The sequence below is a fragment of the Notechis scutatus genome, chromosome 3 (genome assembly GCF_049901735.1).
Source record: "Notechis scutatus isolate UNSWTSFEM ecotype Mainland chromosome 3, rNotScu1.2, whole genome shotgun sequence".
In the NCBI taxonomy this organism is placed as follows: domain Eukaryota; kingdom Metazoa; phylum Chordata; class Lepidosauria; order Squamata; family Elapidae; genus Notechis; species Notechis scutatus.
This window is the reverse complement of record NC_142011.1, coordinates 158,919,018-158,945,751: the sequence shown is the minus strand read 5'-3', so window position 1 is coordinate 158,945,751 and position 26,734 is coordinate 158,919,018. Positions and strand designations below refer to the sequence as shown.

The window sequence follows — 26,734 nt, the reverse complement described above, 5'->3', positions numbered from 1 at the left end:
TCTTTCAAATGCTTTGCATCGCTCCACTACAAACTGCTATATTCAAATAATTAGAAATCAACGCTGCCAACGTGTGCTGCTCATTAACATCCCTAGGACAGCTGGTTGATATGCATCAAAGATACTGGACTGAGCTACTTGACCAGCAGAGCAATTATTTTCTTCTAAGGTCCTAAAACAACAGCAAGCACACTGTGCTCTAAATCATATTTTATTTACGTCCATCTATATTAGTAAAAGATCAAACTGAAACATTAAAAAATGTAAACTTTTGCTACAATTATATGATATTTTCAAAGAAGGATCCACTGGAATACTGAAACTTAAATTTAACTATTCTACATTACAAATTTGGACCCACAAAAGGAAGAGTTTCCATTGATATTCATAGAATTGAAATGTAATACTAGGTAAAAACTATCCATTACTAAAACAAAGTTGAAAATATAAAGAACATTTTTTCCCTTTTGTATTATTCTCTTTTTCCAGGCAAATAAGATTCTTTCTACCTACGTTCTTTGTAATCAAATGGTATTTTGCAGGAAATCTGTTTGTGCAGGGAAGAAAATGGGATTGGCTAAAGTATTTTAATGATGAAAACAAAACCAGCTCTATAGTTTTAGAATTAAAAGCTAAGATCGGCAACAGATGTGATTAAAAGTATGCTTCTGGGAGGATAGTGGGATTTAATTAGAAATAAATTTGTATATTGATCTATGGACAGAAAGGCAAGAGAGACAGAGAGAGAGGAGAGAGAGAAAGAGAGAGAGAGAGAGAGAGAGAGAGAGAGAGAAATCTTAACTCTTTGCTTCCATCTACTGGTACCCAAATTAAGCCCATAAACTTCCAAATGATTAATGAGTATGGCTAAATAAAATGTATTCTTTGAAAACAAGCAGTCTTTAGTGCATAGATTTCTAAAATTATCAAGACAGTATTTTATGCAACCATTAAACTTTATTAAAATAACTTTCAATAACTTTTGAGGAAAGTCTCTATTTTATTGTTTTTTTAATCTTATTGAAAAGTACACTGGTGTGATCTGTACTAAAACAGTAAATGCAATGCTAGTTGTGTCAACAGGAGGATGCAAGCACTAGTCCAATGCTGCAGCTAATATCTGAATATTTCATAACTCATGAATAATACAAAATGTTAGTTAGCTTATCATAGAGCGGCTACAGCTGAGCTCCAACATACTTCCAGCTTAATACTCAGCTGTTCATCAAGTTGTACCAAATCTCTACATTTATCAACTTTCAGTCAATAATCTGCCCAATTTAATTCTTGTTGCAGTTGTTTCACAAAACAGAATTCTTCCTACTGATCAGAACCCATCATTTCTATCATTTTCCACAGAACAATAAGCAGCATTTCATTCTAACTTATAGTATATACTGTACATGGAATTACAATAGTTTCCATCTCCCTTTGCTCATTCTTCCACCCTGTTTCTCATTCTCTGTCTCTATATAAATGAAAGTAAAGTTTATCCATTCAATTTGGACTCCTGTTTATTCCACACAACAAATCCATAATATACCTTTTTTCAGTCAACTTGGGTTTCAACAAAGCAACAAAATATAGTATAGAGTATACTCCATTAATTGCTATTTAACTTCCTTTTCTTCAAAGAAGCTCTGCAGCAGAGTGTTAGGTTAAACTGAGAAAGAATATAAGTTTATAAATTTGAATCACTTGAGTTTTTCAACCACAACAATATGTTACATCGGGGTGTCAAACTCAATTTCATTGAGGGCCACATCAGGGGTTTTTGACCTTGGTGGGCTGTGTGGGACATGGCCGGAGTGGGTGAGGCCAGCTTGACATCATGCATGTTGGGAGGGGGTGCCTGTGGTGGCCCAAGTGCTCTGCCAGCAAAAACAGGCTCCCGAGCTCCATTTTCGGCTGAACTGGCCTCCTGAAACCATCTGCTAGTGAAAACAGAGCTGGGGGTGGCACACATGGCCTTCGTGATCTCTGGTTTTGGTTGGGCTGGCCTCCTGCAGCCCTCTGCCAGAGAAAACGGAGCTCAGGAGGGCTGCACTTGGCCCTCTGGAACTCCGTTTTTTCTGGCAGAGGCACCACAGGCCGATCTTCAGGGTGGCCCAGTGGGCCAGATCTAAGCACCCATGCGCTTGATCTGGCCCCCAGGCCTTGAGTTTGACACCCCTGTGTTGGATAAACAGTGTTATGTAGTATATTTAGTATATTTAAAAAGAAAAGAAAACCTCACAACTTAAGCACCATGCTCTACCAGCATTGTAAATTTATGAAAGAAGATTGTTTCATAACTTTATGACTATTCATTGTAAAGTTGTGTATATGTGTGGCTGCTTAAAAAAAGTTTTAAAAACCATAATTAATGTAAATTTGATGGTTTCCTGAAAAAACTTATTTTAAATGATTCACATATTCTGGCCATTAAAAATTCATACAAATTGCCAAATTCCAAAACAGGGTGCTTTCAGAAATGTATATAGGTAGTTCTTGGCTTCATTTACTGACCATTCAAAGTTACAGCAACACTGAAAAAGTGACATGATGTTTTTCACACTTGTGACTTTTGCAGCATCTCCATGTCATGTGATCAAAATTCAGACGCTTAGCAGCTGGCATGCATTTTTGACTGTTCCAGTGTCCCAGGCTCGTGTGGTTGCCTTCTGCAACCTTCTGACAAGCAAAGTCAATGGGAAAGTCAGATTCACTTAACAACTGTGTTACTAATTTAACAACTGCAGTGATTCACTTAACAACGGTGGCAAGAAAGGTCGTGAAATGTGGCAAAATTCACTCAACAACTGTCTTGCTTAACAAGGGAAATTTTGGGTTCAATTTGTGGTTGTAAGTCAAGAAATACCTGTGAAACAGTGTTGTGAAAAGTTGAGTTTGTCTACTGCAGTATTTAGGAACCTCTGGCTTTCTGGATATTTCCAAACTACAGCTCCCGCACCCATATATCCTGTTTGGAAGCATTGTGGGAGTTGTAATTCAGTATTATCTAGAAGCCTACAAATATTTGCCCCAATTTAGTGAATCTTAACCACCATATAAACAAGCTTCTCAGAAGGCTACAAGAAGCAGCTTTGTTGATACATAAGCTAGTTCCATAATGGCTTCAAACAAACTCAAACACAAGTTATTGTTACAATGTAAACTAAGCAAAACAAGGTAATTTTGAAAAACAGATGGACCTGGAAGGAAGCAAATTAAAAGTGAGTCCATATGCTCTTTGTCTGTACTCCGTTGATGAAATATAATATTTTTGTAAAGCATATAAACTGAAGACTGTGGTGGGTATATATAATATTATACTAGAATGTTCCCTCGGAAGCTTGATTTATAACTGCTGATGAATTTTTTTTTAAAAAATACTGTACTTCTGAGCAGACAAACAAAGGAGCACAACCCTGCTGTTGTTTCTGAATGTCATTTTAAAAGTTCAAATGATTCCACTCTTAATCTTATAACTGCGGATATTCTGTCAGCTTTTGTCCCCAGGTCCTCAGTACTGTGAAAAGGTGGTTTAATTTATCACCAAAATAGCAATACTTGGATTTTTTTTAAAAAACCTATTGATTTTTAAATTGTTTTTCCCAATAAAATGAACACAACTCTGTGTCTCATGAACAAAAGGTTCTCAGAAGAAGATATCTGGAGCTTTTCTTCAGCTGTTTTGTTCCTTAAGGGAAGAAGCTCGAGCTATGGTTAAAAATTAAAGTTTTAAAAGATGTTCCAGAATTTTTGTGATTGCAACAGTTTCTTCATGTTATGGAAAGAGACAGTAATCAACTTTACAATTAAAATTATCATGTATTAATATCTTTGTAGGGTGCTGTTCTTAAAAGACATACTAAGAACAATTACTTGAAAAAAATAGCAATTCTCAATGAGACTCATTTAATACAACCATCCATTAAACGATTCTACATTTCTTATTTTTATATGTTTACATCTATTAGCTTCATTTTGGCCCCAGAGAGGAACTATGGTGATTTACAGTATAAAATGTAAAGTAGTATCAAAATACACCTATTTAGAAAACAAATCTTAAAAAATAGAGAGTGAAATGAATTATACGTAAAATAATCCAAAAGGTATGTGAAATGAGAAAGGTTTAATGACCATCCAAAGCTAGGATTATTAGATACCTGAAAAAGCAAAGGAGGCCAAGTTAGGAGAGTGGGTGGGGGACACACTGTTTATGTTTCTTGGCATCAGCAACAAAAATTACATTGAAAAAAAATGCAAAAAAGGATGAGATATATATGTGTATGAAATCATTTTTTACAGTTTCATAAAGACTGGCTCTTCAATTGCATGAATGTGCTAGAGCTAGTTAGACAGGAAAAGCCTTCAGCGTGTAATTGATTAAAATCTTGTCAATTTCAGGCAGCAGTGGAGGGTATTAGAGGTTTTTAAACACTCACAATTGGGAAAGCTAAGTATAGCAATTGCTAAGTGGGAAATCATGTGACCATGACTTACTTTTCTTTTCCCTACTCCCCCTATCCTTTGGAATACTCAACCCAGCAGTGCAGGGATACCTGACTGATAAGACTAATCAACTTCACACTTTCCAGCCTTTCTTTAGCCATTCCTAGCCATTCTCCCAACCTCTGGAATACTCAACTGATGCTGGGATAATTAGCAAGAAGAGAATTAATGTTTGTATTTATATTCATTGAAAAAGAAGGGAGTAAGCAGGCACATAACATAGAGTACATACCAAAAACAATGCCACCAGTTGTGAATGCAGTTGGCAAACATCCTGTGTATTCCCCGTTATGTGTCTGTTTATTCTCTTGTAATCCCTTTCTCTCCAACCTGTCTACTCTGCAAAGGAGATAGGAGAGAAAAACATGTTAGACAACAAGTCAATGAATTCTGACTGTAATGGCAATCATGGGACTGAAAGACCCTGCAAAGATCATAAATGCAGGCATTGGTCATAGGTTTTTTTTTCAGTACCTCCCTAATTTCAAATAATTGCTGAACAAGATAGTCAATAAGCAAAGAGTATAGTTTTGGCTATAATATAATTAATGTATTGTCCAGAAAAGGGAAGACAATTGGTAGAATCCATTCTTTTGCCTTTTATTGTTTATTCAACAAATTAAATAGTTAAACAGGATACACATGAACCAATACTGTAATTCAGCTACTAAAAAGGCAAATACTATATCAGGAAGCAATAATTGCAACATAGAATTCAAATCAGAAGTAGTAGTTTTTCCAAACTATGCTACCATAGTCGGACACCTTTGGGAGTATTGTGCCCAATCCTGGATTCTATAATTGAAAAGAAACAATGTCAAATAGGACCCAGTTTAGAGGAAGGCTACCAAAATAAAGGGTACAAAAAACCAATCCCTATGAAGAAGCATTAAAAGATCAGGATATATCTACACAAAAAATTACCAAGGATGAAAAAGTAACACCCAGAAATGGGTGGATTCAGTCCCCATTGCTCTAGAAGGCAGGATTTCAACCAGTGATTTAAAACTACAGGAATGGGGTTCGAGCTAGACTTCAGAAGGATCTTCCTGATTGTATGAGCTATTTTTTACCAGTTACCAGTGGAACAGGCTGCCACATGATAGGTTTGAACAGAGGCTTGGATGACCATCTGTCAGAGATTCTCTGATACATCTTCCACCATGGATGCTCTCTTCAATGCTACAATTTTAAGATCTTAAGAGTAAAACCATTATATTGTGAATATCCAATTTACTCCTAGATCAGGGGTGTCAAACTCACGTCGTCATGGTGGCATCATATGACATATCGGGACTTTTCCCCCCCTTTGCTAAACCGGGTGTGGACGTGGCCAACGCATGACATATCTGGCCCACGGGTCGGAGTTTGACAGCCCTGTCCTAGATGACAACAAAGAATTAAATGCTTTTGAATTGAAAAAATGATATCCTGCAAGCAAGGCACTAACTTCCAACAGCATTTCTATTTGGAATACTGTAGTTCTCAGCCACAAATGACTTTAATAAACTGTTTTAAATGAACATGATTACCTCTGTAAAGTGTACTATAAGTCTTGTTGAAGGGGCTTCCATAATAGGTTTCAAAAAAAAATCAAGATGGAAGCTATGATGGTGCAATCAGGTCCTGCCTTTTTGCAGTACACACATAAAAGGTTGGCAAGATGCGCCCTCTTGCGGCCAGGAGGACTGCAGGTGGGAAATGGGAACGGTACAGCTGGCATTCCCTAGTTGTAGCTGCCACCTTGACTTTCTTGCTATCCCTGCAATGATTAGGAACTGTGTTTCAGACCACCACTTTGGGTTTTGGCATTGCAAACCATTTCCCAGCGTAGGAAGCCCAGGTGATCATTAAGATTAATTATTCAAATGCAGTAATGGCTGAAAAGTCGATTAAGTCTTCCATATCAGCTTTGCCCATTAGTAACGGAGCAGTGGTGCTTGAAGATAAAAGACTACTTTATGGTAATTTAAAAGGACAGAGATTTTAAAAACACACTCCCTATAAGAACTGTACCCGCAGCCATAGAATATGGGGGAACTTGAGAGGTACACGACCTGCCCGTTCTTCAAGGCTACTAATGATTCAGATGATCAAACAAGGCGGATAAAATAACGATAAAATAATAGACCGTTCCCATTTCCCACCTGCAGTCCTCCTGGCCGCAAGAGGGCGCCTCTTGCCAACCTCCGTCTAGGGCCGCCTCTGGCCTCACTTCCGGGCGGTTGCGCCCACTGGCTGGAGCTCGGTTTTCTTTTTCTGTTTCTTCTTCTGCTCTTGTCAGGCCGGGCCAAGGTGTCTCTCGCACGGCGGGCGAGGGCAGCCGGTCTCGGGCCGGGCCCTGACTGAGGTGGCGGGGAGTGGGCCGCGCGAGCCGCATATGAGTGGATGGAGCCGGGCTCTGGGCTGCAGCGGAGGGGGCCGGGGCTCGGCGGCGGAGGCGGCGGCGGCGGGCTGGGCTCGGCCGGGGTCTCTCCGGCGCTATCGGGGCCTCAGGGCCGCCGCAGGAAACAGCCGCCGCGGCCGGCCGACTTCAAGCTTCAGGTGATCATCATCGGCTCGCGAGGCGTCGGCAAGACCAGCCTGATGGAGCGCTTCACGGACGACACTTTCTGCGAGGCCTGCAAGTCCACCGTAGGTAGGAGAGGGGCCGGGGAGGGAGGGAGCGGCAAGAGGCGCCCGATCGCGTGAGGGGCGGATGCGGGGGAAGTGGGGGAATCGGGGGGAAGGCGGCGGGATGGGGGCAGCCAAGGGCGCCGTTCAGGGCTGGGACAGGGTTGGGTTTGCGCTCCTTGAGCTCTTCTTCCACCTCCTCTTTTCCCGGGGAGGCTGCTTCCCACTTATGCCGGGGAACGTCCCTGGCCAACGGCTGGCCTGAAATCCTCTCCCCGTCCTTCGCTTCCAGCAGACGCGCCCAAGCGACCCAATCGGAGAGGCTGACAGTGACCCCCCCTTGAAGGATGGATGTCGAGGAAATGCCACTTTTAGAACTTTGCTTTTTAAGAGATGTGTGCCTTCCAACTCCCAGGGATTTTTTTAAAATTTATTTATTTATTTTATTATTTATTTTATTTGTCAAAAGCTTACAATATAACAGAAACAAGAATAAACATAAGTTTAAATACAAGAAATAGGAATTAATAATTGGGGACAATAGGACAGGAACGGTAGGCATGATTGTGCTATATTATTATTATTGTTATCATTATTATTATCATCATTATTATTATTATGCAAACAAACAAAAAAGCTGGATTCCCCAGCTGCAGAATTCTGGGAGTTAAAAAATATATATATATACACATCTTAAAACTGCCCCGAATTGAGTAACACTGATAAGAGTGCCTTGTTTTATCAACAGGATGGGAAGGGCGGTATTTCTTAATTCGTCGGGGGAAAGAAATGAAAAATAAGGCTGCCAATACATCAGTCCTTTTATATACTTTTGTGGGCACTTAAATCTGGGATATTGTGCCCGGCTCTCATCATAAATAATCTTATTTTGCTTCATAAAGTGTAAATTAAGAACCTAAAATCCTCCATTAAAATGACTAGAATTATTCTTTCATAAAGGAATGTTACAAAAATTTCTGTAATTAGGATTGGTTATTTAGAAGATTAGACCTTGGAACAGTCACTCACACTCAGCCCTAGGAAGAAGGCAATGGCAAGCTACTTCCAAAATCTGGACAAGAAAACTGCAGCAACTTGTCCAGACAGTTGCCACCTCAAAGGCACCCTCAGAAAAGATATTTAGTGACTATTAAAAGGTTTTTTTTTTAACTAAACATCTTCAATAATCACAATACAGTATCAGTCCACTGCTACTGTGGGCACATTTTGAAGCTCTTTTTGATAATTCGGATACAAATCGCCATGGTCAAATGTGATCTATCTGCAAATATTTACAAAGCTTTTTTTTAAAGGCATGTGGCTATAGATCTCCCTTGTTTTATTTCTAGATTGTTGTGTTCAACTGCAGCATGATAGCTTTTTCTAATTGGAACAAGCCAGAGAGAGAAACTTAAAAATATAAGATTGTCTCTTTGGCTTGGTATCCAGAAAAATCTGTACAGTACTAACAGATCAGAGAAAGGTTTACTTTTAAAATTATCAACGATTTGAAATACTCCTTTATGGTTTATATGTTTTTCCTAAGGAAAACCTGGGGTTGTCGTGTGGCAGTGCTATGAATATTTTTTTTTAGAAGTAAATTTCACTGTTTGCAATAGGATTTACTCCAAGGTGTAGTTAGGACTGCAGCCTTAGTATTTTAATACAATTTTTTTGAGTGAAATATTTATGGATTACTTTTAGTAATTTATAGAATTCCTGCTTCTAATAATACTTCACACATTTCTTTTGTCTCTTGGGGAACCTCTGGGTTTGTATACTTAATTTGAATTGGAAATAATTTGTAGTTTGAGTTAATGAAATGTTGATGAACAAGCTGCTTTTTGTAAAAATTATACTGACAGTAGTGACTTCTTAAAAGAAATATTCCCTGATATGTCTTGAAAACCACTATCCTGAATTACACTTCAGAAACCAAATACGTAAGTAATTCTAGCAGTTTATTGTACCTATAAATAGATAAATTATTCTTATTGGAATAGACACATTAAGAAATTAATTTCCTTAATTGGACCAGCTCAGATTTATCTTTCCTAAAATATTTGTGAAATAAACATGTTTATTGCTTGTTTCACAGGCTATTTCATAGTTGTGGAAAAAATACAGCTGAAACTTGAGAGGAAGGGGATGGATTTGGCTTTTAAGGTGATTGATACCTTGTTTTAACTGTCGGCATTCTTTATTCCCATGAATTCATTTACTGTAGTAGAATCTTAAAGCAATCATATAATATTTAACTCAAGATCAGTGATGTTTGCATGCTTGTGAGACTTTATAGGACTGTCCACTGTATAAAATTACAGGGAATTTTTCTATATGCTTCTGATTTTACTCATGTTAATGATAGGTCGATATACATTTAAATTGATTTATACAAGATTCACTGAAATATATTTTAATACATATGATTTGCATATACTACATTCATTAGATTTTTAAATATGATAGTTCACACTTTTGATTTTTTTTCTTTTTTATGATTAAAAGGTGGATTTCTTTTTATTTAATGTTGGGTTAGTTGCTTTAAATCCATGTAACAACTCAGAATATAGTTATATTATAGGTATAACAACATTACTTTGGCTTTGGTCCTATACCTTGAAGCATATCTCGTTGCAATCAGGAGGGCTTACTTCTGTGTAAACATGTACCAGGTTACAATACATGTTACTTTTAATAGTAACTTACCAACACTCATATGTACGCTAACTTTAGAAACTGGAAACAAAGATTGCAGAAGTTAAGGAATAGCTCTGACTCATATAATTTAGTTAACTTTTGTATTTGTTTGTAGTGTTTTAGTAGCTGGTATTTCCTACATAATGTACAAAATGCCTCTTAAAAATCTGGAACAGGAAAGTCAAATCCATTTCCCATCTTCCTATCTTGTGCTTTACAATATGAAAATGGTTATTGTTAGGGATAACATTGTTTACCCTAACTGGTTTGGGTAAAAATAATAAATAAGGTATCATGGTTTGTTAGTTAAAGTGTGTGTAACTTTAACTGCAAGAATGTAATTAAGGGTGTGGTTGTAAAAGCACTATATAAGAAGCGAGGCAATTCCAGCTCGCTCTCTGTCTTACTGATCCCTAATTACTTGATGGATTGATGCCTGCATTCTTGCTGGAAAGGGGAGAGAAGAAGAAGTGTTTATTTTTCTCAACGGAGAGAAGATAAGATTTATTGTAAGTGTACTGACATTGGCTATTCAACACGGACTTTGCAAATAGAGTATCCCCGACAAGAATTGACTGAAATTGATATATGACTAATGGACCGTTTATTTGACTATGCTATAATTCTTAAATGGAATAAACAATATTTTTGATAGCACAAGCGTATCTGTATTTTTACTGCGTGTTAACTAGAAAACTTATCTCACACATTTACCTGTCTTCCTATCTGACTTCGCTGCACGTTCTGTTTAGTTTGTTTTCCTTAACACCCGTTGGGGAATCCAGGCTTAACAGTTATTATGCCACACAGTCAGCCAAAATGATGAACTCTATTTCTGTAAACCTCTTCTCACATATCCACACTTTGGTTGGTTACTTGATTTGTTGGTTCATTACTTGGTTACTTAGTATTATGTAACTTGGTTACTATATAATACTAAGCATTATATACATACATAATACACATAGTCACATTTTGCTTGGTTACTTGGTTACTTAGTGTTATGTAGCTTAGTTTACTGCATAATCCTAAACCTCTATATGAATATACAAATCACACATGTAAGTTTTTGGGCAAATTTAAATTGTCTAGTTAGTTGTAAATAACATGTTTATTTGATGTGCTTCATTTATCTTTTTCAAGAATAGATGCAGCTGACATGTTGAGCAATATTTTCCTAAACAAATTGCAGGAATAGTGTCAACCAGAAACATTTCAAACTGCAAACTGCAACTCCTCAGGTCTTCCTACACTATCCTAAGTAGTCTATTTCCCAAACCAATTTTTCCATTAATCATCAGTGGTTTGTATTGACCAGTCTACTGCTATAGCCCAACAGTACTATAAGATTGCCACCAAGATTTTAGCATTTGGCATCAGTTGAAAGGAGGGAGAATATATTGGTAATGTTTAATGACAGAATTCAGAATTACCTTTCCTAGGAGCTTCCAACAGCCACTTAGTAAAGTTCTATTGAGCCTGTCTGGAACTAAGCTGCGGAAGTGGTGGGTAAGCATGCGCATGAAGCTGCATATGTAAAAGTGGCGTGCACGTACGTGAAGCCATCACCTCTGCCCACTGCCTCCACCAGTCCACCGAGCCAGAAAGATTGGAGACTACTGCTGTATAACCTATAAAGAAAAATCATCACAATCCCTGACACCAATGTCCCCAAAATATAAGTTTGAAGTCAACTTTAGTATCTTAAATGTAATTTGGTCTAACACCATTACAAAGCAATTATGAAAATGAAATGGACCAAACCTCCTTCAACAAACCTAATACTTCTTAAGGCAATAGATATAAAGGCTTTACTACTGTATTTATGGGTAGTCTTAACATATGACTGGTTATTAATGACTGGTTGAAGTTTCATCAGCCTTGGAAATAACCTGGCTATTTGTGAAACTTCCTTCCTCTATAGTCGCATGATCATGATCTAGGTCCTTGAACTGGTTGTCAAGTGTCCCACAATCATGTGATCGCCCTTTTCAATCTTTGTTGGCTTCTGCTCCCCACCAAATGTGTTTCTTTCAGTGTGTAGAGAGGAGCTAAATTCCATTGGTCAAGTGGAAACAGCTCACGTTCTGAAGATCTCAGTTCCATTCCTGCACCCTGCTGAAGTTGGTCCTTTCTGTGCATAGTGCACATGGAAAAGATCTGACATTCTCCTGCAGGGTGCAGAAACAGAGCTCCAATTTTGATAAATTCAGCTTTGTTTCTTTACCCCGTGAAAGAAGTTCTCTTCCATATATGAAGACCGCTGACATCCTTCAGCAGGAAGTTTTTTCAGCCAGCCCGAGAGACATGAGGGAGCTGAAATACTGCAGGATTTTCAGCTCCTGAGCTGAGAGGCAACACAATAAGTTGCAGGGTGTTTCAGGCACATGGGGAAGCCTGGTATAGGCCCCACATGAGTCTCTCTTCATTCAGGGGCTGAAAATTCTGCTTGGATTTTGCAGGGAGGATTTTCAGTTTCTGGGCAGACAGGTATTTGACATTTTTCCTTAAGGAAGGATAGAATTGGTTTGGTTTGTTTGAAACTGGCTTGTCCACATCTAATTCAAAATCAAGAAATATTTTTCATTTAATCCCCATATAAAAAGCCAACATTTGAGCCTCTGCATTTCTCTATAAAGGTTTTTGTTCCAAGTTCAGATTCAGATCTACATTGTGCAGGCAAACATAGTGAAATATACGAATATATTATACTGGAATCAAATAACCCATTGCCCTAAATCAGTTGGCAAGCAGTAAAATGAGCAATTTACTTAAGTATGTTGTAACTTTTGGTTTTAAGACTGAACAACCATTTATTCTGGATTGGATGATTTGTGACAGCTAACAAAATTTATAGTATACTAAATAAATGCTGGTTTTGAAATAAGAATCGAGATCAGTGTCGCATTATAAACATCTGAAGTAGTATAAGAATAAGCAAAACAGGGATGATTTTATTTTATGATTAACTTCACTGTTGGTTTTGGATAATAAACCAATTGTGATTCTTATTATTTTCAATGATTATATGACTTGTAAGATTTATTTACTAGGTTGCAGGAAAATTGCTGTGAGAATTCCACATGATTTTATCTTTGCATTTTTCAGAATACACTGACCTCTATGCTAATAGGTGTGACTTGTAGAGTTACACAGCTGTAAATAGCACTGATAAAACATGGTTTTGATTTTACCGTCTATTGCAGCATTATGAAGGCCATCTTTATAACATTGATTTTGTCATGCCAGGCCACATCTAATTCTATATTTGCTTTTTTGCCCTTTGGCCTACTTGTTCCCCAGTTGACATAGCTTACATAGATTGCAGTTCTATGCACTGCTATCTGGGAATATACTCTAATGGATGCGAAGAGATCACTTCTGAACATGACTTTTGACGTATCACTCAAAAGGATGGCCTTGTGAAGAAACAAAACCTTCTATCATGAGTAGCCAACCCCTTTAATTGCTTTCGTGTGCATTTTTTTCCTCTGCCTATCATAATTCTCACCTGTCTTTGTCAAGAAGTGCTGCTTTTATGTTTTTGTAAGCAATCCTTGGGGTTCCTGTCCTAATACATAAACAGTGCCAAAGAGTAACTGCTAATAATTGTCTCTAAAATAGTACACTTAATTTTCCTTCCTGTGACTTAGAGATAAAGCCTCTAGATTGGGGGAGAATGTAAGTACCTCAGACTGTTTTAGCCTTTTGTAAGCACTTCATGTTCAAATGGAATGAAAAAATAAAAGTGGCCAATGACAATGACGCAGGAAGGCGAGAGACAAGCAATTTTGTAACTCTTAGATCAGATAACCTACATCTAGAAACTTGACTTAACATGACTTAAAATCCAAAAGAGCAACTGGACATGTATCAGACTTTCATTGGTCAATTTTTTTAAGAAAATTTGACCGATTTTTTTCACTGATCAGTTTTTTAGAAAATTATCAAATTATTACGCCTTAACACCTACTAGAAAAGTAAAGGACCAGTATTCCTTCAGGCACATAAAACAAGTTGAATGCTCTGCAGATCTTATCAATATTTCTAAAAACTGTTTCTGTTATATTTTATGTACATTAGAGAACATTGTCTGTGTATGTAGCATATCTTTACTTTGTCAGTGAATAATGTTTTCTGTAAGTAATGTATTTTTAATAAATACTGTTTGAAGCCAGTTATATGGCACTCATGGCTGACCATTTATTTCATCCATTTGCAGTGTATTCTTAAGATCAGATTTCAATACAGTATGGTATAAGTTACAATACTTGGGGAATATATGATATATGGAATTAATAGAGGATCATTTTTTGAAGTTTTGGGTTTTTTATTGACAATAGTGAAATAATACCACAGAATGCCACATACGTTCTATGAGCACACTAAAATTGAACAACATTCCTTTCAGTAAGAAATCAGCCTTGATTTTTCCAGCATGATTTTTCCTTCCACTGAGTTACAACAAACTAGAAGTATTTTTTTTTAATGTAAAGTTTCAGATGGTTCCTGTAAAATTGGTCAAGGTTTGAGGCATGTCCTGTTTAAGTAAAGTAATCATAACATCGAAACCTTTATACCTATTGAAAGCATTTTCAGTTTTGCAGTGCTTAAATCCATATACAATATCTGTCTTTTATCTCCCTGATAGTACAGGTCCTCATGTTCAGCTTGCTTATATATGAACAGGAAAAATATTATCATACTTGTATTTGCATTTGCTGCTTATTCCTCCTCTTTTATTTACTGTATTTTATTTATAGGTGTTGATTTTAAAATCAAAACAGTAGAACTAAGAGGAAAGAAAATTAGATTACAAATCTGGTAAGTAAAAAAAATGCAACCAGCAGAATGGTCTTTTAAGTTTTGTGTTCTTGCATGGTTGTGGTATGCTACCTAATATAATTAACTTTTAACTCACTTGCTGCTGAATTTTTTTCTCTCACACAGCATATAGCCATAGGAACAAGCAATTTGTGAAGCAGTGATCAGAAAGTAGAAATACTAATTTGAAATGGACATATTATATTATTTATTGAACTGTTGTGTTCCTATCTTTAAGCCAAATCAGTTTACTACAATAATTCATAATCATTAAATTATTGTTTAAGTTACTTAAAAATTATTAAATTTATATGCTGCCCAACTTCAAACTTCAGCAACTTCAAAAAAGATCAATTAAAACAAGGAGAATATATTTTAATGATTTCATATTTGAGCAATTATCAATTGTTTTTTGGCTTTTAAAAAAGCTGAGTTGGGTTGTCTAGCTTTCTTTTTACAGAAAAACATACATTCTCAAGGAAAAATAATAGCGCAGCAATTCCAGCATCATTTTTTGAATCTAAATATTATTTAATTGGTAGTTTATTCACAGTATTACACTTGGATAGAGTTAGGAAAGACCCTCCTAGCTATAATAATTGCTTCCACGAAAAAATGAAATGAAAAAAATACTGTTCTGTGATTGGTGATTTCTAATAAGAAAATATTTGGTTTTAATTTCTTATGGCCAAAATATGTGTGATGATTGTCGTAAGCAATTTCTACGTTATTTCATTTCTGATAAAATTTTAAACTAGCACGTTACATATCACAAAATTATTCACAGTGGTGTGAAACGAGCTGTTGTGAGAGATTAATCCAGCTTTATTTAGACAATCTTCTGTAAGCTAGCTAATGTTATTCACCCAGTTTATTGATAGTATTTCTTGCATAATTAATAGTAGTAATAACTAGTAGATATGTTAACTGTCTAGTAGGGATGAGGGGGATGCAGTGGTTGTTTGGATAATACCATAGAAACAGTTTAGTGATACTTCTCTTGCACAGATACAGCCAATTCAGTTTACTAACTCCTCTTGGCAGGTCACCATCAAGTCTGTTTGTCGCACCTTGTGTTTGTCTTGCTTCCATCTGAGTTAATTGCTGTTGCATCTTTCGTATCATCCGTTACTCTAATATTTGAAAATTATTGGCATGACTTCATTCCTCATCTGTGTTCCCATCTGGAATCCTAAGGCCACAGAATTGGTACTTGAGCCAGAGTGATGGTTAGCCATGATGGTTTGTACTGAAGCTAATAATGAGGTAATGTTGATTTTTTAATGTGCCACTGTCTTTTATAGTACAGTTAACCAATTATTGTGGCTTGGTTAGAGTGATACAGAACATTTTAGCTTTTGAAAAGCTACTGGGTATTCAGTCCCTATTAGCACACAATAGAGACCCTTTTAGTTCTGAAATTCTCCATGCATAGTATTTCTTTAAATATTCCAACAAAGGTTTTTTAAAATACATCAAATTTAGGCCTTAAATAAATGAAATAGTATTTCATTGAAGCTCCTATGAGATTTCTTACACTTTAATATATAATAAAATGTGTTAATGTTGTTTGCTTAGTTGTTTAATACTCAGACTATGTATATAAAGGTTTTCCTTGAAGATATGGGGAAAAAATCAAACCCTCCCTGTTGTTCAATCTTCTCTGTGTTCCATGTCATTCAAATATCTCTACCCTTTCCAGGAGGAAAAGGTTAGAAATTACATTAGAAACAAAGACTGAGAAGGTGTAACAGACCTGGGTCAAAGATTCAAAATAGCAAAAGGTGAGCATTCTTTTCAGAATGCCAAAGATCTTAAATAATAAAAGATCCTTTCCCCAGACAGATTGCCATGACTATCTGCAATGCTAAAGAATCAAAAAACCCAGAACAAAACAGGGTGCCTGACTCCAGAGCGTCCCCTTTGGGGATTCCAGTTAAACACATTTTTTTGGAATTCCTAGAGGATGGGTACATCTTTTGTGAGCTTTTGTGGCACAAGGCAAGGGGCCTGTGGGGGAGGGCTCAATGTGGCCACCTCTGACCAGCAGATCTTGTACTGTGCTCTCAGAATAAGTTTCTCCTCTACTTCAAACTGCCCTTGTCCTGCATTCTTTAGTCCCACCTTGGAAATGACCATACAATTGTTTCCTCCCCCGATTCTGTGGAGATGAGTGAAGCATACAAGGGTTTTTCTCCTCCATTTGAGTTAATGAAGATATACTTTAGATGAAAGACATTCACAATACAAATGTGACTGACACTCTGTATTTTAATATTTGGGCAAAATTCTCATTCAAGCTGTAAGATTGTCCTTTCTCCACCATTTCCCAATTCATATTCTAAAAACTGGGAATCTTACTCTCTATCATTGTTGCATAATTTTCTTAAGAACTGAATTCAGGTGTAGAATTAAACAGAAAGAATGGTAAAGAATATGGGCTTCAAGCTTGACAATGTTTCTGCTTATCTTTTATTTTCTGTAAAAAATAAAGCTGTTTAGCATTGGATGGGAGAGCATCAGGGAATTCCAGATTGGGTGTGGGGGGTTATCCAGTTTGCAGGACACTTTAGTTTCAGTTACGTAAATCAGTATGGTTCATTTTAGTGTTCCTCTATTTTGTTACCTTACGTTTAGCACAAAACAGTTATTTAATCAAAGTTAGAGTTCAAATATATGATTTTCATATATTTTAAGTATGCCTCTCTTTTTAAGCCTTCTGTTGAACAGATGGAATTAAGACTTAGATTTTCAGCAAAAGTAGAACATCAAGAGATGATATTATATTAGAAATGGTAGTGTTACTCCCATTATGTTAAGAATGGTAGTACATACTTATCACACCTTATTTGCATTCTATTTAGAATAATATTTTCATCATCTAGGCAGTTTTTTTTTAAATAGTTGAAAAACATTGTTAACAATGGCATACAGCAGGATTTTCACATATTGCACGTTAATCTTTTGCTAACTTATATGATAAACTAATGTAGGCAACATAAAAAGGTATAACTATTAAAAGAAAAATGTTTCCCTTAGAGCCATAAAGCTTAAATATTTGGCTCCTTACATAGTTGTTTTCTTCTTAACCATAGGTTTAACAATATTTTTACCCTGGCATCTTCCCTATTTAAAATTTGCTCCCTAAGGATTGTGGTGCCAAAAGAAATATTGTTATTGGGAACAAAGTTTTAAAATCATGTCTTCCCAGACTCTTTATAGGCTGTGCTATCATGAATAGATAAATCAAATGTTGTATTGGATAATTATATTTTAAAGCAACTTCATTTGATCAAAACTTCTGGCCACAGTGATTGCAAAAGATTCGGATCACAATGTAACCTGCATAGAAACAGAAGATTCTATTCATTTTTGTGCTCAGGGCATTCTTCTCAAAATAATGTGTTACCAAATTCATCTTTCCACTCCAGTTCTTTGTGGCCATTGTAAAAGAGTTTGGATCTGAGTTATCTTGCCTTGGTACCTGAAAGAAGAAAAGCAATTCTGAGAAACATTACTGTCCATTTACTTTCTCCAGTAGCAGGAAGTCATCTTTGGCTCCTGCTTTCCTCTGCATATCCCACACTTCCTTCAGCCATTTGACTTCATGGACATCAAATGCTTTTTACTGTACAATAATTAAATATACTGTAGCCACCCCCAATTTGATAGCATTACTTTGCTCAGATTAAATAAAAATGGAAATGTCTTGACAGCAGTGAGTAGAAAACTGGCTGTGAAAAAGTGCCACCAAATACCAAATTTAGCATTGTTGTTACTATTAAGGATGAAGAACAAATTGGGCAGCCTATCTTTTTGGTATCCTTTTGGATACCAAAATGGATAAGGTGAATATAATTGCAAAGTTCAGTGGCATGAAAATGATTACGCAGCTTGAGCCTCCTTGTAAAAATTATCATTGTAATAATAAATGTACATGATAAGGTCAATGATAATGATGGATACTGATAATGGAAACTAATCAAATATTTGTTCTCTGTCTAAAGTGGGAGACTAGCTGTTGGGTTTTTACATATATATTTCCTTATTCTGCACTATTTAATAAAAAGTTATATTTGATCTATGGATTCAATAGAGTTATATCTGTCCTTAGAATCTGCTAGGATTTGTAAATGGAGAACTCAGGGAATGCATACATGTTTTGCAAAGTATATCTGAGGTGTAGCATTGTCTTCTGTGGAATTTTTCTATATAGTATTGCTGTTTTTGTTCTTTGGTACTATTAAGTCTTCAGTATATGCATATTGAAGTGTTTGTGGCTTGTCTTCCCACTGTAGCTATTTCGTCTCTGTAAACATTTATCCTGTTGATTGGAATAACCTTCAAACCAACCTTGTTAAGAAAGAGATATTGGGGGGGAATTTTGCTGGGCATACAGAAACATTTTTGTATGTGCATTGAGTTTAATGAATCTCAGTCAGAATGTTCATTTACTCTGTCTACATATGTATTGAACAGTCATATGGGGGTTACCAATTGCTAAGGGCTACTAGTTGTCATGGGAAGAGTGTTGATTACAAGATGGGTGGGGCCATATATGGAGTGGGCCTGGATCTGAGGAAAAGAGAGAGTTCTTTATGCCTATTTTAGAACGTACTTTATGGTTTTTGTGTATTTTTCCCAATTCAAGTTTTCAACACTCATGCTCTGAGGCCCCAGAAAAGGGTCTTGGGGAAACACTGAAGTTCAGTTATGTGACATCTTCAATTTCTGACGGAAATAAATGTTTAGGCCTCCTTTGCCCTCCCCATGTTTCCAGGCCAATAAAATTGATTTTCTTAAATGGCTGCTTTAATGTTAATATCAAGAATAATTTCTCTTAATAGTTTCCAGGGATCAATGCCTTCCTATAAACTTCAAGTCCTCAACCATTTTTATATTTTCTGTAACTGTCTGACCCCGTTTAATGGGTTGTCTATTGTGACCTAAGAATGTGGCTTAGCACATTTTGCAATCTGTCTTGGATAAGAAAATACAATATTTGGGGAATCTTGATCAAGTCTATTATCTTAGAAGAACTTACCTTGAAGGTATTCCTGATGCTGAAGCTGTGTAAATCCTTTCCTAGTCATATCAAGACAAAAGCTGTTCACAATATGCCAAATCAACCTTTTGACATCTAGAAAATGTAGATAAAAAGAAGCTTCTCTGTCCTGTATACCCAGCTGCCCTACACTGCCTCTTTCCTTGTCAATTTATTGGAGTTATACTCTTTTCCTTATATGACAAAAATGAAAATTGTAATGTGTTAGAAAAGGTGCTAATAAGGTAGTATTTGCTTTTCCTGGTCAGGATCTTAGAAAATAGTACTGGAATTGCAAGCTTCTCCTCATCAAACAAATTATGTTGATAAACAAGAATGCCACTTGAAAGACTAGTGTTATAAAAAAGATCTAACTTTCCACATTCAGGAAAAAGATGTTCATAAAGTCATAGATTTTTGTGTAGATAATACTTAATATTTAATTATTCCAATATTTATAAAATATGCACTCTAAAATTATTAAATGCCTTGTCTGAAAAAGTACTTATGATACATTGATATTTGAGTGTATTAATGTTAGGTATATATGTATGTAATATGGGTGTGTTTATTTATAGGAAAGTATTGTGCTTTGTTTAAGGCAACTGATTATCTGGAAAAAAGATTAGAACTTCTTTTCTTTAGGAACTTAAAGTATGCATATTTTTATGTAAGGAATTTTATAAAAACTTACAGCTTACAGGGTAATTTCAACTTTATTTTATCTATTTATTCAATTTATAACACACATAAACACATACAGACAAAAAATACCTAAGTGGCTCTGGGATGCTTATATAATGAGGGGGAAAAAACAATTAGGAATAAAAAGAAAATAAAGGCTATTTATTCACAGTTGCTCCATCTGGAGCCATTTATAGTGACAGTGTTGTTATAGTAAAGTTAGCAATTATGGCATTGTTGGCAAAGAAAACTAAAAGAATAACCTTAATAAGTATTCATTTCTTCCTAGTAAATCTAAAACTGTATGACAAACTGAAAGGACTTTCTCTTTCACATGAATAAAACCTGTAACAGGATTCCTAAATACTTTTATTAAAAATTGTAGTTATACCTTAGTGAAAATTAATAGTTATTCTAATTCAAGCAGGATTGAAATTCTAAAAACAAACTCTTATGAACCTTAACACCTTTGAATCTCTCATGGGAACCAGGAGAATTTAATTATGAGAAAATGTGTTCATTTTGAGATAAGTGATTTGACTATTAGGGAACGTGAAACATATGCTCAAGGCCTATCTTTTGCCATCAATGCTGCCCATGAGCAAATGGAGCAGGTCTGGATACTTCTCTGTCTTGTACTATCAGAGGAAGCCATAAAATAACACCCATATCTGACTGAAATTCTGAGATTATGTAATTCCATGTCTCATTTCTTTGAACTTTCACTTGGCTTATGCTCTTTTGTTGTTGTTGTTTTTCAACATACCACAATATATGTCTAGCCATAACCGGTGAGATTCTAAAGTAGAAGCTAGGCCACTAATAACAAGATTTATGGTCATCATATTGCATGCTTGAATCCACAGTCACATAGTTGTCTTGTATGAATTTACTACTGTAATCACTTACTGAATATATACATAGAAACAAAATAGCTTCTGCATGCATATTCCTTTCCAAGAAGTTATTTTCTTTCTTTTTGTGTGTGTGTGTGTGGGGGGGGTGTTAGACCTTATCTGTTTGGTAGGAAAAATGCAGACCTTAAGATATAAAATTTATTTATTGTAGAAATTTGAAGTGATCTGTAAAATGGAAAACTATTTTATCCACATTTGCTGCTGCTTCCTAGGGACACAGCAGGTCAAGAAAGATTCAACAGTATTACCTCAGCTTATTACAGAAGTGCCAAGGGAATAATATTGGTATATGACATCACAAAGAAGGAGACATTTGATGATTTGCCAAAATGGATGAAAATGATTGATAAGGTAAGCTTCAGTTTCTCAAAATGAACAGGGCTGATTTTGGTCCTTAAAATAGGTTTCATGTCAGTGCTAAATGTAGCAGTACAGCTCTGAAGAGTTCTTCTAGTGCAATGTGGCCATTATGTAGATCTTTGAGTGTTAACTATTAATTCTCTATAGTATTGCATAATCAGGTATTTCCACATTGTTAATTGTTAAAATTGAATGCCTTGTACAAAATTAAATTCCATGAATGAGTTGTATGACCCTTTTAAAATAGGAAATGTTTATGATTTTTACATTTCATTGATTGATATTTGAGCATCAAGGTATTGAAAAGGCTGCTCTCTAAACATAAAACAAAAAAAATAGCACTAAAATTCACAGCTTTTTATGTAGTTATATGTCATAAGTATTGAAATAAAGCCTTCCCTATCTAATATTATTCTGTACATTATTTTTCTATCTGTTTCCAATTCTTTTATTGTTACATAATAATAGTAAATCAATATACATCAAAAGCCACCAAAATAAAGCATAATCATTCATGATAATATGTGCACAGGTCAACAGTGTGATTTATGAAGAACATACTGGTCAAATATCTTCACTCTCTTTTATATGAAAACTACAGGCTCATCTGGAAACAGTCCATTGTATGATTTTGTGGTCTCTCTCTCCCCCCATTTTTCTTTCCAGTATGCCTCAGAAGATGCAGAGCTACTATTGGTTGGAAATAAGTTAGACTGTGAAGTGGACAGAGAAATTAGTCGGCAACAAGGAGAAAAAGTAGGTGAAGATAAAAGTCAACATTCATTCTTGTGGAAATGTGAAGTTCACAGAAGCTTAACACTGAATATATTTGTATTATCAAATCTATTTCTGTTTGTTTGCCCTTAAATGTTTCTTAAGGCTAAGGTCTTACAAGTGATATACAGAATAAACCAATAATGTGATCACTAAGGATTTCTGATTAGTTTATATCAGGAGTCTATATCTCTTATGTCAGTTTCCAAATCTGGATATGTAAAAAATGGAATTTGCAAGGAAATAAAGATTTGCTAGGATAGGACTAGAAATCACCATAATGACAGTAAAAATAAAATTTTGAAAGACTAGATCAGCATATTTTCGATGTTAACTGTTTTTTAAAAAAATGATTTTCAAAATATTGCCTATTTATAGTTAAAATTAGTTAATGTTATTGTAACATACGGTAAGTTTTAGGGTTATTTTTCTCAGTTCAATGAAAGATTATTTGATTTTTGAGACTGAATTGACACAGTAATATAAAACTTTTGTTGTTTTTTCCCTAATAGTTTGCTCAGCAGATAACTGGGATGCGTTTTTGTGAAGCTAGTGCCAAGGATAATTTTAATGTGGATGAAATATTTTTAAAACTAGTTGATGACATTTTAAAAAAGGTAAATGATCTTTATACTGTAAGAAGCTAACTTCCTACAAAATTTAATATAAGTAGACCTAGAATTCAATGGGATTTAGTCAGAGATAATTGTATATAAGATTGCAGCCTTAATATGTTGACTGTTTAAAATATATTTATGAAACAATTTTAGGAGCTTTTAATTGCTGAATTATTTCTGCTTGCTTCAGTTGGCAGAAATAAAAATGTTTCCTAGGATAATTAATGTGAATGAATGTTAATGTATATAAGAAATAGGAAATTTTATGGATACTACTTTAATGTTACTTAAGAAACTAACATAATGTTAATTTAAGGTACAAATGTAGACTGGGTTGTAAAAGCATTCTATGCTTACATTCTAGATTAGGTATCTCGTACTTACAGCTTAGGTATTACATAAGGCTCTTCAAGTCATTTTGTGTGACTCACTGAAACACAGTAGAAGAGAATTCAGTTCTGTCTGTTTTGAACTCAAGGTTGACTATGGCTCTGAATATAAAACCGAAATCTGATATTCTGAAGAATGAGAAATGCTGTCAGATAGTGGCTAAAGTAACATGATTAAGAAAATAACCTTGTTGCATAATAAAAATTGTTTTTCTATTTAATTAATTTATGTTTAATGGTATACAATGATATTTTTTGTTTTCTTCTTTTTTTATTTAAAAGTGCCTTGTATGAAAAACTAAAGAGCTGCCATTCTCAGGCTAATTAACCAGTCTTTGCATGGCATTTATGACTATTTTAACTTGAAAATAGATGTAAAGCAATATCAGCCTTGGTTACTTGAAGTTATGGGATTTCAACTCCCAGAATTCCCCAGACATACATCTTCATGTGTTCATAGTTGAGGAACATTGATGTAGAGAGAATATACAGCTAGTCCTTGACATATGACCACAATTGAGCCCAAAGTTTCTGTTGCTAAGCAAGATAGTTGTTAAGTGAGTTTTTTCCCCATTTTATGAACTTTCTTGCCACATTTGTGAAGTGAATCACCACCATTGCTAAGTTAGCAACACAGTTGTTAAGTGAATCTGGTTTACCCATTGACTTTGCTTGTCGGAAGGTTACAAAAGGTGATCACATGACCCCGGGACATTGCAACCGTCATAAATACATGCCAGTTTCCAAGTGTCTGAATTTTCATCATGTGACCCTGGAGATGCTACAATGGTCATAAGTGTGAAAAATTGTCATAAGTTTCTCTTTTCGATGCTTGTGTAGAACTGTTGTAAGTTGAGGACTACCTGTACTTATAGATGTAAGTATATCTGCTTCAGTAGAATTCTGTGTAAGATGCTGCTGACGTGTGTTTTTGGTGTTCATTTAAGATGCCTTTGGATGTAATAAGAAATGAATTGTCCAACAGCATCCTGTCCCTACAGCCAGAACCAGAGATTCCACCAGAACTGCCTCCTCCAAGACCTCATGTCCGTTGTTGCTGACTTGCTATTGCTTGCCGCAGAATGGAAAAGATGACAAGCAAAAAGAAAGGGAGAAAGCTGTCTCATTCTGTACTACAATCATATGGCTGTTGTTTGTTGCACTTTGATTCAGAGTCAGAGCTACACACTAATTTGTAAATATGCAGATATGCAAACTAGATAGGATAAGACTGTAACTGGTTAAATATTGCTCTTTCCACACTTTTTTTCACTTCTCTTTTCTCAGCCCTATAAATATTGTACAATTTGGTGGGAAACACAGTACAGCACTCCCAAACCTAGGATGTAAGAAATTAAATGCATACTTAATTATCCTCAACATAAATGTTGTAATAGTCCTCAGCATAAACAGAATCTCTTAGTATATGGTGCTTTGATAGTTTTTTTAAAAAAAATATTTTAAATTTCAACTCGACATATATAAAGCTTTCTAAAGCAGCATTATCTCTTATAAATTCAAATAAATTTCTGGTAAAACACTTATGTGTATGATAATTCAGAAGTAAGTTCTTGGTCCCTGGGTTCACAGGTTTATTCTATGGTAGGGATCGATAGGTTTGAAGCCTTTGAGTGCAGTCCATCAAGTATCATAATAGGCCTCCAATCACTTCAACAGGTGATTTCAGGCAGGTACTGCTGAAGTGAAGATGGATAATATAACAGAAGGATTGAATTCTGAACACACAGGCAAATAGTGTCAGCAGTACTTCTTTATTTATTAACTTTCACCTTTGGGGCAGGGTGTATGTGGCACTGTGTTCTGTGTAGTTTTTAAAGGATGAATTGGCACTTTGACCTAATTAGTGTCTCAAACATAAATTAATGAGCAGTCAGATACTGTATAAAGCAGAGAAATATTTGCAAATTATTTTTTAAAAAAAGGTTTAAGAGTTATTTCTTCTGTCATAGATAAATTTGTTTAAAATTATTTTTAAACCATTTCCTATGTTATAAGGAATAATGTATGTTTATTTGTCTGAAATAAATTGGAGATATACACATATATATGTGTGTGTATGTGTGTGTGTATATATATATATATATATATATATATATATATATATATATATATATATATATACTTATATATATCATTGTAGTTGTTCTTTTAGTTGTAAGCGTTTCAGCAGAATCTCATCTGCCATCATCAGGCTTCTGATTGTATATACAGAATACAATACAAGCCTGATGATGGCGATGATCTGCTGACGAAGAATAAGAGAGACACATATATATATATATATATATATATATATATATATATATATATATATATATATATATATATATATATATATATATATATTTACACACACATATACATGTATACACACACACACACACACACACACACATATATATATACACACACACACGTATGTGTGTATGTATGTATGTGTGTATGTATGTAACTTTATTCCAATCAAAAGTTCTAAGCTAGGGGAATTTGATTTTTTTTTTAAATTTTTATTTTGGTCATAAGGAATTTGCGAACTGTATCTTTTTGGTATATCTTTATTAAATCTGCACTGTATATCTTAGTTGTGGTAAACCAGTAGTTTTGTATTTGAATAATTTGATAAGTCTTTAATGTTGTGGTATTGAAAAGCATTGTCGTTCTATACTAATGACGTGCCAATAAACTTTTGTATTTATGAATGACAGTGGAACTGCATCTCTTACTGGAATGCCAAATCTCAAATACTGTCCTCCTGAAGATCCAATTTTGAGAGAAATTGATAAAATTATCTCTATAATTGGTTAAACCTGTATATGTGGATGTATTGACTTACAAGAATCTTATGCATGCTTTCTCAGTTGTGAATTCCATTGAATTCAATGCAATTCAATCCAATATCAGTGTTTAGGACTAAAACTGCTACCCTGCGGCATTATTTTGTTACAGTACTTTAAGATACTGTAGCAAGAGTAATGATGGTTTATCAATGCATGGACTTCAGTTGTATATACAATTAGTCTGGATTTTGACTTTTCTGAAATGTTTTCTTCAGATTTCTGAGACATAAAAAGCTACAGTTTAAGTATACAAAATAGTTTTTATTGAACTCAGTACACTTCATTTAAATCATTTAGGTCCAAATAATAAAAAATGCACAATTGAAATGTATTTCTTCTACCACAATGTGCCTATACAAGTGTCATTCTTCATACAGATACTTTAAGGCTTTTTACCATGATAATTAGATGAAGTTTGCCATTTTTGTACCACTGTAAACTTGTATTATAAGTGATA

The 26,734-nt window shown here is 35.2% G+C and overlaps 1 protein-coding gene across 1 annotated transcript; it reads left to right on the top strand.

Moving 5' to 3' along the window:
- Positions 1-6,714: 6,714 nt before the first annotated feature.
- RAB12 (RAB12, member RAS oncogene family) lies at positions 6,715-24,528 on the top strand. The gene is made up of 6 exons (XM_026671913.2): positions 6,715-7,135; positions 14,574-14,634; positions 21,492-21,630; positions 22,306-22,395; positions 22,926-23,030; positions 24,367-24,528. Exons 1-6 carry the CDS (start codon positions 6,886-6,888, stop codon positions 24,478-24,480), a joined length of 759 nt encoding a protein of 252 aa, XP_026527698.1. The 5' UTR covers positions 6,715-6,885; the 3' UTR covers positions 24,481-24,528.
- Positions 24,529-26,734: the final 2,206 nt, after the last annotated feature.